Raw genomic sequence first — 11589 nt, forward strand, 5'->3', positions numbered from 1 at the left:
TTAAAGCGTTTCGTTTTGTACAATGCCTATTTCGTATGATAATTTGTAAAAATACTTCATTATTTATGTCACCCTATATATTTTTATATAAAATCGTTACTTAATTTAATAAAATAAGTCGATCTATCCGATTCGTACCTCTTATGTAAAAATGTGTAATATATTATTCCACAGCCAATATGTACGTATGTTTATGTTTTTTGTTAGGTATATGACAGAATTATGTACAATAAGAGAAGTATTTTTATGTGAAGTCAATCTTGTAAACATACAGAATGCAGATAAGGTATTTAATGAAAGAAGATGTTCTATTAGAGATGTAGAATCTTTATTGTGCATAAAAAACATTTTCATAAGAAAAAACATAGTCAGTGTGTACCTCCATCGTACTTCCTAAATTATACCACAAAGTCCTATTCAAATACAGTTACAATAAAAAGTTTATCATTGCGATCGTGTTTCAAAATATAGAGCCAGTACTTCTTTTGATTTTACAATTGAATTGGAGGTGCAACAATAAACTTACTACTATTTTTAGTATTATAAAAGCTAATAATTTTTATATATTGAATATAGAAACGATTAATTGTATGATGTATAATCTTCATTTGTATATAAATACAATGATATTATTATAATAATTTTGGAAGTACAGTCAATTACTGTTTTTAGGTCTTTACAAATATTTGCATATCTTATATACTTTGTTTATCTAAAAATTCTTTTAATTTACATATTAATTTCATTTGTCAGTTTTACCATTGTCATCTGTGTCTTCTAATTTCTACTAGTTGAAACCACCTTTTGCTGCTGCAGGTAATATCTCGTCTGCATTATGATTCTATAATGTTATAGTATTTATTAATAAATATATATAAAATTATTTATCAATACATATATACATATATAAATGAAGAATATTACCTCTGATAACTTTTCATTTACTGCCTGTCAGTTTTTTTTAAGTATTTAGACACCCTATATATTTAATTATGGTAATATTTATTAGATATTTATGTATTATGTATATAATTAAGCTTACAAGAAATACTAACTCCACTAAATGACTTTTCCAAAGGAGGTTCTTTTTTTAAATTTAAGGGATAACTAATCTCTTCAGATTGATATCTTTCTGTCTCTACTGAAGGAATGGGTCCAAACGCTTGACTGTGTGTTCCTGATAGTTCAGAAGTTGTGATCGTGTAAGGTAAGCTGTATTCATTATTTGGTGACAGCATGTTACCGGAATTAGTATTTTGAACCTATAATATATTTTTTAGTAATAGATCATAAATTACTAATAAAGGAAATATGTAAAAAAAATATATACTTCTAAATTTGGAAAATATTCTTCTGGAACAATAACGTTGTGGCTTCTTGAACTACTGGGTACTGGTTCGGTAGAAAAAACTATTTGATCTGTGTTAGTTTGAAGTAAACTTACGTTTAATCCCATTCGTCTTTCTGAGCCTTTAGACGGGACTAATATTATACAAATTTTTGTATATACATATATAATATGAATTTATTAAGTATTTGTATACCTAAGCTTTTTACGACAAGAAATGACGTTTCGTTAACCCATATTGATTGCTGTGCACAGACTATTAACCATTCTGCGGTAACAACTGGTATATCCCATTTTACTGCGGCGTTATACTTCCTTCCTTCCGGTATTGGACAAATTAAATGTGTGTTTCTACATAAATCTCTGTCATAAATATTTTCACAAGTGAAAGTATCTTGGTATCTGAAATTAAACAATGCTTTAATACTTGATTCACTCTAGTTATCTTTAAGGTATATGATAAGAATAATACGTTGCACCCATTTCCACAGCTAATGTTATAAGATACGATCGTTGAACTCCTATATATTTGCTGATTGTAAGAACACAACCTGATAATATATACTTTGTTACAGATATAGGTCTATGATAATACATAATTTCAACTATTCGATTGTGTTTTATGCAATCTACCTATAAAAAAAAAATGCTAATACTAAAGAATATATCAAGATATGGAAATCGAAATAAAAAGCTGAAACTTACAATAAACAAATCGGTAACAATTTCTTTCACTACACATTTTAAAGGTATACCATATTTTGGCACAATAGCATAGTCTGGAATGTTAACGAACGTACCTGGAACTATTCTTCCATTCATTGCTACTATACTTGCAGCCACATAACTATACATGTCATTGAAGCCAAGTATGACAAATGTCAGACCTATATGTATATTTTACCATTATTTCAGTTCATTGTTGTACATATTCTACCACAGCATTACCTTCAAATAGTTTATCATTAATAATACCACTATTATTTGTTTCAGGTATTATTAAATTTTCTTCAAGACTTCCTGGCATTTGATTCAAAGCAGGTGTATGCGGCTCCTCAATTGTTGAACCTAGTAATAAGTAAGATGTACATTAAATTTCTTTCATAAAAAGTGTAAGCAATTATTTACCAGACACTACCAATTGCATTTTGTAGCTCCTCGTGACCGAAATTAGATGATTCTTCCTCTTCTTTTAACATCCTTTCTTGCAGCAGTTGTAAATTCTGAAATAATATGTGAACATGTTAAATACCTATATTACATACTATATTTTTTATGTATATACCATAATTAATGAAGATGATAGTTCGTATAAGAAATCTTTTACTGGCGCGGGATATTTTAATCTGATACTCTCTTCCAACCACTCCAGTCTCAATATATGTGGACTACATCATATATCCATTAAATTACAGAATTTTAAATAGATATTAATTTAGACATTGAAGTAACATTATACCATAATGGTCCTAATTTCAATAATTTTAGTTCACTAGCTGCACTATCTTCGTCCCCGACAATAATGTGTGTTAGAATGTCACATGTATAACCGAAATGCATTGCACTACCTACATTCAATATTCTGCTAAGTTTAACTCTTTGAACAGAAGTGAATCCAGCTAGGTAAATCTGAAGAGAAGAAAAGAATTAATTAGAGAAATATCATCGGAGAGTATTATAGAATATGAAAAATGTAAATACAATTTACGCACAATACAACCATATAAAAATGGACCAGCCAATTCTGCTTCATTAAACACAGGTCTATCCAAAACTGTAGTAACTGTAGAAACTGAAAAGTTGGAATAAATTTAAAATAAAATTTATCTTTGCTGTAAGTTACTTTCATGTATTTTGTAATACTAACAAGTAGAAACATATCTCATTGTTGAGGTTTCAAATGCGGTTTCATATATATAATTGCCTTGCTGTTTGTCATATGTTATGGAACTTGTTGTAGAAGAACTAGGAGTTTCACATACTGAACATTAAAAAAATGATATTAGCCACCAATTTATAGTGTTATAAATATAACACTAAAGAGATATTTTTTACCATTTGATCTTCTTGCAGAATAACGTTCTTTTATTAATTGAAATATATAGTTCCTAGGAGGCAAAGCATGGCCGGCTTTTATACTTTCATATAACCATTTTACTGTTAAACAAATAGTATTTATTTCTCTTGCACATTTGAGCTTCTGACTTTCATGACTATCTTCTGGTGCAAGCATGATATTAACTTTTTCACAATCAAAAACATCCATATACACCTAAAAAGAGAATAATAATATAAGGGAATAGTTAGCTAAAATATAAAAGAAAAATTTTAAACAATATGTATTTTACCCCTCCATTATCTTCAATTAAATGTTGAATTTCTTCCTTTTGACATCCCTGAATATTTGTTGTTGTTATAACTAAATTATAGAACATAGGAACTTTATATTTATCAAACCTCTTGTCATCTGGCTTAACATAATATATCATATTTGCTTCCCATATTGCTTTAACCCATTCTTTTGTAACTATTTGTATTTGCATATGTGACGCCTTCTATTAGAAGGAATTAAATGTTATAATAAAACTATATAATAAATATAATTTTATCGATATAATTTTACTTACCTCATATTCAACAGACAAAACAGATGATGTTACAAGATGTGTTACTTTATCATTTAAATCTGTTGTAAAATTTCCACTCATCTTTACTACTAATACCTGTACGTATCTCTATAATAATAAGATTTTTAAATATTTCCTCTTTTATTGTTTGCAGAAACAATCATTAGTGAATATACCTTATCTTTTAAACATAAATGAGAAGTACATATACAAAGATCTTGCATGAGTCTTGTACGCATTGGATTTGCATTAACAAGTGACAAATTTTCTGGTTTAACTATGCTATAACAGTAAGATAATATTGATTAATATCATATGATCTACTATCTTTGCAAAGTTGATGTAGCAGCATATTACATCAATATCAAGCTTCTACTTACCAACATTCATCTGTTATTAATTTAATCATTGCACTTTTTTCAGATTTTTCTACCACAAGGATATCAAATTTCGTAAATTTCATTTTTCCAATATCTTTTATTTTGATCCATTTTGGTTTTATACCACGTTCAAGGCATTTCTAAAAGATCAATTTATTACATCGTTTTTATTGTTGCTTAAAATATATTGTTTGTGTAAAAATAAACTTACTAACATTGTATGCACACAACATATCTATACTACAATAGCCTTCAGTTTTTTTATTTGATGCAATAAAATAAATGGACTTTCCTTTAAATGTATTCTGTTGATTCATTTTTAAATACTGTCTAACTGGTTATTTATATATGATATGATTTTTATTTGACAAATAAATATTCAATGAAAAATAAAATCTTTATGTGTCACACAATTATACGTCAAAAACTATACCGAGCACTATAAATTTCGCTAAATATTAAGTATTGCCAGGGACGAAATTTGTTTTTAATCGCTTGATACGATGAAATGACTTTATATCTGTCAAAATGACATTCACTTGACTGATATAAGGATAATGTAACGTTTCTACTCCCGGACCATCGAAATAAATATTTTGTCTTATTTTCATTTTTATTTATAAAGAATTGTAAATTTTACGTTATAATAGGTTAGATTTTCTTGACAAAGGTGTAGTTAATTAAAAAGATCATTAATTTTGAAAAGATATTATTTTATACCCAATAAAATAATATTTAAAACGTTTAATTTAAATTTCTATTTAAATTTTTTGTTTAATTTTTTAAATGGTAGAATAACAACCAAACTAGGTAAAACCACCGAAGGGATATAGAGAAGGAAAGTAGACGTGGCCCTCCATGATCCCCACATCGTGTTGGCGTTGCATGCGACGTTATCAATTCAATTTAATACTGTTTTGAATTAAAACTAAAACCACTGTCGCAGAAAATAACCTTCGCATGTGCTACAAAATAAAAATTTTATAATTCATATATTAATTGATAACAGTGATAATTATTTTAATTTAAAGAAATGTCTTCTTTTATTTTGCAAGATAGTTTCGCTATCAATTCTCAAGGACTATATTCCAAATTGCTAATTATTAATCATTCTGAAGAATGATAATTGTTTTCAATAGATGTATTCATAAAACAGCGTAGGACAATTATTTCATTTTTTTTTTATTTCTTAAGATATTATATGTAGAGTGATATGTACAGATGAAGAAATTATATGTAAGAGTACTACAATCATTTTTGAATAATATTAATTAAAAATAATCTTATTTGACGTTATAGAAATTGCTGAAATTATTTCACAAGTATGACCTATATCGATTAATCAAAATACGCCTCGATCACTGGCAATTCAATAAAGAATGAAGAATATCGGCTGGCACCGATAAACAAACTTGGTTTAAATGTCTCGTACCTCAGTTGACCTAAAATATCAAGGATCGCAGTTGTCGAAAAGATTCGAATAATAGTCGCTTAGTAAATCGTAGAGGGCGTAAGAGAAATTCTGATGTTTTTCTCGGTCGGTATTTCAAAACGTGAGACACAAAGTTCTATTTAATGCCATATCTATTCTATCCTTAGACAATGGTAAAACTTTGTATAATCGTCAAAAAGTCAGATCAATTAGATTTAATTTTGCTCGTCACAAAATTCAAAAAAACAAAATATGATTACAAACATTATTATTTAAACTATCAGAACTATGAAAATGTACAATTATATATAAATTCATAAAAAAATTTTAATGTCAATCACAAATCGTAGACATTTGCAGAATTTAGCTCTATTTTCGATCCTTTTATATGCAGCATTTCGATGCGTCGAATTATGTCCAGCAATGGGCAACGATTGGTGTATTCGAGACATTTCAGCCAATCAGCTTTCATAGTACTATTAGAACTACATTAAACCTATTATCTATGACAATAGTATAGGAATACGGTCTCATGCGATACGTATCGAAATCCCAGCACCTGTTTCAATTCGAGTTCGAGTCGGAGTGAAAAGAGATAAACAATATATTTCCCGAGGCTAGGGTTCTTGCAAACAATGCACTTGCCTAAACTGGTGAATCATCTTCGGAACTGCAGCACCTACGAGAAATTTCTTATCAGACTGTATATCGTGACAGACGCTTGCGAATAAGACATAGTGTGCTATGCCAGCCTAAGAGAGCTCTCTCAGAGAGGATTCAAATTTCAGTCGTATCGGGGCAGTAATTGTAGTTCGTTGGAGAATTGTCGCGCATCCGAACGTAATCTTAATACCGTCACGTCAATGCACTCGAGTGTTAATTCTAATTTCTATCGAAGAATTACATAATGTATGTGCATGAGTCACAGGGTGAATAGGGGGGACGTGCAAACGTCAAAATCGTGCTGCACCGATTTTGTTGCATTTTAGGTACGGTAAACAAATACTGATCACCCGATTGATTGTCCGATCCAAATTTGATCTTCCGTGTACAACAATCATATAATATTGGATCGATAATCATCATTTGATATGTATATTGTATATTATCGTCAACTGCTATTCCGTCCAATGTCGATCGTGCGATGTGCTGCCATTAGAACTTTTGCAACGAGTTCATCCTTATATTAGAGCCCGTAAGAAGTATTAAATATATCTCGAAACTCGGGTAAAAACATCACTGCCAGTTGTCGCGCGACCTGATTGATTTTGTCAAAAACGAGTACTGTCGATGGTATCGTTTAAAATTTTTTTGCAATTCACGTTCATCGAGCTATGACAGATACCGTATAAAAACATATTCCTCAAGGTTAAATGAGTAACGGATAAAAGTAATTGTAATAATCCAGTGACTGCGTAGTTTCGTTTCTTTTTTCTGTCGTGTTGAAATCTTTTCGTAATGAAGTAATGGCACAGAAAGTGTTTTGTTAGAGCAAAATCGATATTAATATCGATATGTTACTTTATTTACTATTTTTAAGTACCACATATAAATTGCCTTAATGTTTTTTGCTAATTAATTATTATTTATGGTTTTGATTGTACGTTACAAGTCGCATGCTGTTTTTCCACTGATATTTCAGCTTGGATCTCTGCAAGAACGTTCAATAGGATTGCATTTACGATGAACTGGAAACATTATGCGACTTACCAGTGAACAGGAAGACTACCACTAAGAAATGGCAATTTTCAAATTGAAAATACTAAAGCGTAGGTGCATGATTTCATAGCTGTGGAAACTACCATCATTTTATTGTAACTTGTGGCCAGGTATTTGTCAATTGAACAAAGTAACTGTTCATATCGTACTTATTATTGAAAAATGCCAGCACCACCTCCACCTCTCTCAAGTTTGCCAGAGGCACCTATGTGTGAAAAAACTGAAGTCAGCGATGCAGACTCCCTGCCTCCTTGGGCCAAGATTACCCTTACATCTGCTGAGGCAGAAATTGAAAAGCTGATATCCCGAAATGAACTGAAAGATGCAGAAGTCACATATTTTTGTCAAGTCGAACCAATTTTGCAAGACGGACCACAGTGAGTTTCATTTGTAATTTATTATTTATAGATGAAACACAAATCTAAATAATAACAATAATTACGTTATTATTTAACAGATGTGGTTTAGTAGCACTTGCTATGGCATCGCAAGAATACACAAAACCAGTTTCTGTGAGTCAACTCCTAGCTGAAGCTCGTGTAAGGGGTTTTACACAACATGGAGAAGTGTATAGTGTTGATTTTATGGGTACACTAGCGGCTGAATATTTGCCTGACCATAGACCAGATATCTTAGTGGATTTACAGCAATGCCCAGACACATTGACACACGCTTTGGCTCATGGTGCAATGGTACTAATTCCATACGATTCTGATTTCAATCATGCTCCATGCTTAAAAAGAGGCCATAAAGCTCATTGGGCACTACTTGTGGGTCTAATTTCATCTAGGTATGTCACATCTCTTCCTATTATTTTCAAATTTTAATTGAAAGTAAATATTCTTGTGATGATGACTGACTCACTGTGATGTGTATTTCAGACAAGGATATCATGTCTTAGCGCGTCATGGAAAATCACGTCATTTAGCTTGTTGGCCGTTACGCGATTTAATCGAGAGCAATGGTAATTTGGAAGAAGAAGGAACAGCTAGACATGCTGGAGGATACGTGATACCAAAAGGAGGAGTCGGAGGTCAGAGAGGTTTGCGTGGTAGGGCACTGGCGTTGCACCCATACATATAAGATCTTGTACAAGAATTGTAGGTAATTAATATCACAGCGAAAGACAGAAATTACTATTATAATATTACCGTATCCACGTTACAGTATATGGTAAATATTCAAAGGTATAACGTTTGCACAGCTGCTACGGAATTTAATTACTTGTAAAATCGTATTGCTTTTAAGTAACATGTGTTTTAATTCGCAATGCATTTTTTGATCAACATTTGAAGGGGGATATTAAGATACCCAAAAATTTGGCATTAGATGTAATGAATTGACGAGAATATCATTCATTGAGTTCTAACACGCAGTGTAAATAATGATTTATTATGTACGTTTGACTTTACATGCACCTGACAGTTTGAAAGATTCTTTCTTTCGTTGTTTCGACGTATCGAGCTTTTCCTGTGGTGCGACACGTGCTAAGTGCAGGCATAAGATAATAAAATGGGCATGTACACGTGCATGAAAGAGACAAACGTGGACGAGGCGAAAGAAAAGTCTATAAAGAATATCTGCATAAAATAAATATCTACGTGTATTAGCTAGGATTTATTGGGATTGTAACACTAGCTGGAACAACAAAAAAAAAAAACCAAGTATATTTATTTAGCGAAGAAACTGTAGGTTTTCGATCAATAATTATGAATCTTTGTTTTATCTTAACATTGTGAATAAAGACTAAATCTATCTATAGCAAGAGTCTCGCAATTGCATTTGAGGCAATACAACTTAATGTTCGTGTGTACCGGATTGTTGGGCGCATTGCTTTTAAGATACGGAATGAATTATTATATTTGCTAGATACGATAGACTAGTTTCACGAAATCATACGAATTAAGACACGTTTCATTATCCAATATAAAATGTGCTATTTACTTTCAAATTTATTACATATCATTTTTATATTTACATGAAACAGTCTTTCAAGCTTTACTCATAAGTAGTAACTTACAAATGATAAATTGCCTAATAACGATAGGATAGCGATACATATATACACTATATCTTTGAAATTATATATTAAGCTTTAAATTGAGATTCCTATCAAATTTTCCCGCATTTTTTCAAACTTTTATCAAACAGAATTAAATGTATCTTCTCTGAATCGTGTAAATCGAAAATTAAATTTATCACTTGGTAACTATATCGAAATCTCTTTATCGAATATACAAATACATATAAAAATATCCAAACTTACACTTAAAAATCTATAAAAATTCATTTTACGAATATATCGTCCAATATCACTTTGCTGTACCGAAGGTCTTGGAAGCAACGCGCTATAAGGAGAGCATCTTACTGTGTAGAACTCTACGATATGCTTGTTTTACTATGTATTTACCGGTATGTAAAGTACGAGCGTAGTTTTTACTGATATTAATACGTAACGATCGTAAAAAGAAAAAAGAAAAAGAAAAACGGAAAGCTACAAAAACCTGGAGATATCTTATGACTGGCTCGTCTTTCCAGTTGTACGGTATCTTGAGCGTTTTCTTTATCAAATTCGTCGGATAAAAACGCGTAAAGCAGGTTCGAGAGAGATGCTATATTATTTGTAGACTCCGTTGAGTGGTTTCGGATCGAATACAAAACAACAAAGAGCAAAAAGAAAGTTAAAAGAAGACAAAGAAAAAATAATAAAAACCGTACCCAAGTGCCGCAGAATAACGAGGTTCATTCATTAAAAAAAAAGGGAAAAAGGATAATTGTATACCGTGCCTATTCTCACATCGCGAAGCTTTTTCGATTTGCTGTCCTGTCGCAATCAAAAGATACTCTTGTAAAGTAAAACGAATACGACGAATGCTACTTATCGGTGCACGTACATGGTTTCCCCGTTTTCCATGATGTTTCTAATGATAATCAAAAAGGAACAAAAAAAAAAAAAAAAGAAAATTAAAATAACACGTATTTTTCCTGCTCTAACTTCGTGAAACTCGTACGAATCGCGTAATAGAAGAAAATAGGAATTCTCAAGAGTAATAAAAAAATACGTCTTCCGTTACTTACCGCGATACAGTCTTTTCATTGGAGTCGGAGAAGCAGAGTTGAACCTTTCATTTCAAAAGCATTTAGAACACGTGAACTTGTTACATCTTCTATATATACCTATTGCCTTTTAATCGATGGGAAGGAAGTAGTTTCGATTAATGGCAGTTATCGAGCTTTTTTCTTCGGAGGATTTTAGTTCGTGCCGATGTATAAATCGTCATCGACTACATCGATATACATCGCGCCTGTGTGATTCGAAAAGTGTAAAAGCCAACGCAACACAGAGCCAAGAGAAAGCAGCGGTACGTGGTACCGCGTTACGTTGTAAGAGATTAATATTGTGATCATTGTTAACACTTGTTTCTTTTTTCTGTAACTCGCGTAATTTTTACTTGATTTGTTGTCGGTATTTAGCTTTAAACGTGATACAAATATAAAGAGATGTTATCATTTACAAGGCATGTTTTCATTAAGATTTCTTTCCGTGTATAGTTCATTTCTTTCTTTCTCTATCATCTATCTTTCACTTTTACACTTTGACCGTTACGTTGGAACGATATCCTATACGAAAATCGACTGTATCGGGTATGGTTGGTGCTAGAGATTTTCTGAACTAGTGAGACAAGTGTGCCAATCTATATCTTTCAATTACGAGTATACATACTGCACGACGAAAGATTTACTTTCTTCTTTCCTGTTAGGAGTTTGAAAACAGAACGCAATAGCGACGTTCGAAGAGTAACAAAAGGAAAAAAATGAAGAAAAGGAAGAAAAAGGATGTAGAGAAAAAGAAAATAAGAAATAAGAAGATATTAAATCGTTCGGATGGTACAGGTGCACTGGGATTGTAATAGAATATCGAGAAACTGCGTTACATTTATATTTCAAGCTTACAAACATCAACAACATAGTTTTTTTTCCACTTTTATCATTTTAAAATTGTAACTTCTCCTTATTGTTGCTTTCGGTTTCTTTTTCCTTCTCTAAGCATACAGAGTTATTACCACAAGTTTATTTTTTGTC

The 11589-nt window shown here is 31.3% G+C and overlaps 2 protein-coding genes across 6 annotated transcripts; one reads left to right on the forward strand and one right to left on the reverse strand.

Annotated features, from left to right (window-relative positions):
• Positions 1 to 306: 306 nt before the first annotated feature.
• LOC132915247 (DNA topoisomerase 2-binding protein 1-like) lies at positions 307 to 4495 on the reverse strand. Its single transcript, XM_060975049.1, has 13 exons — positions 4356 to 4495; positions 3976 to 4257; positions 3404 to 3903; positions 3061 to 3140; positions 2808 to 2977; positions 2634 to 2736; positions 2487 to 2571; positions 2297 to 2416; positions 2054 to 2235; positions 1331 to 1981; positions 1056 to 1262; positions 925 to 978; positions 307 to 841 (listed from the first exon to the last, which is right to left on the reverse strand). Exons 3-10 carry the CDS (start codon positions 3612 to 3614, stop codon positions 1796 to 1798), a joined length of 1137 nt encoding a protein of 378 aa, XP_060831032.1. The 5' UTR covers positions 3615 to 3903; positions 3976 to 4257; positions 4356 to 4495; the 3' UTR covers positions 307 to 841; positions 925 to 978; positions 1056 to 1262; positions 1331 to 1795.
• A 1829-nt stretch (positions 4496 to 6324) lies between these two features.
• On the forward strand, positions 6325 to 11023 carry LOC132915253 (actin maturation protease). Of its 5 annotated transcripts, none has more exons than XM_060975068.1 (5): positions 6325 to 6776; positions 7430 to 7616; positions 7698 to 7883; positions 7964 to 8296; positions 8388 to 11023. In XM_060975068.1, the coding sequence occupies exons 3-5, from the start codon at positions 7714 to 7716 to the stop codon at positions 8587 to 8589; spliced, it is 705 nt and encodes a 234-aa protein (XP_060831051.1). In that variant the 5' UTR covers positions 6325 to 6776; positions 7430 to 7616; positions 7698 to 7713; the 3' UTR covers positions 8590 to 11023. The 5 variants fall into 5 exon arrangements, with proteins under 5 accessions (XP_060831051.1, XP_060831050.1, XP_060831047.1 ...); XM_060975067.1 differs by having other exon boundaries at positions 6326 to 6776; positions 7676 to 7883; XM_060975064.1 differs by having other exon boundaries at positions 6326 to 6776; positions 7430 to 7883.
• Positions 11024 to 11589: the final 566 nt, after the last annotated feature.

The sequence above is a fragment of the Bombus pascuorum genome, chromosome 16 (genome assembly GCF_905332965.1).
Source record: "Bombus pascuorum chromosome 16, iyBomPasc1.1, whole genome shotgun sequence".
NCBI classification, from domain to species: Eukaryota; Metazoa; Arthropoda; class Insecta; order Hymenoptera; family Apidae; genus Bombus; species Bombus pascuorum.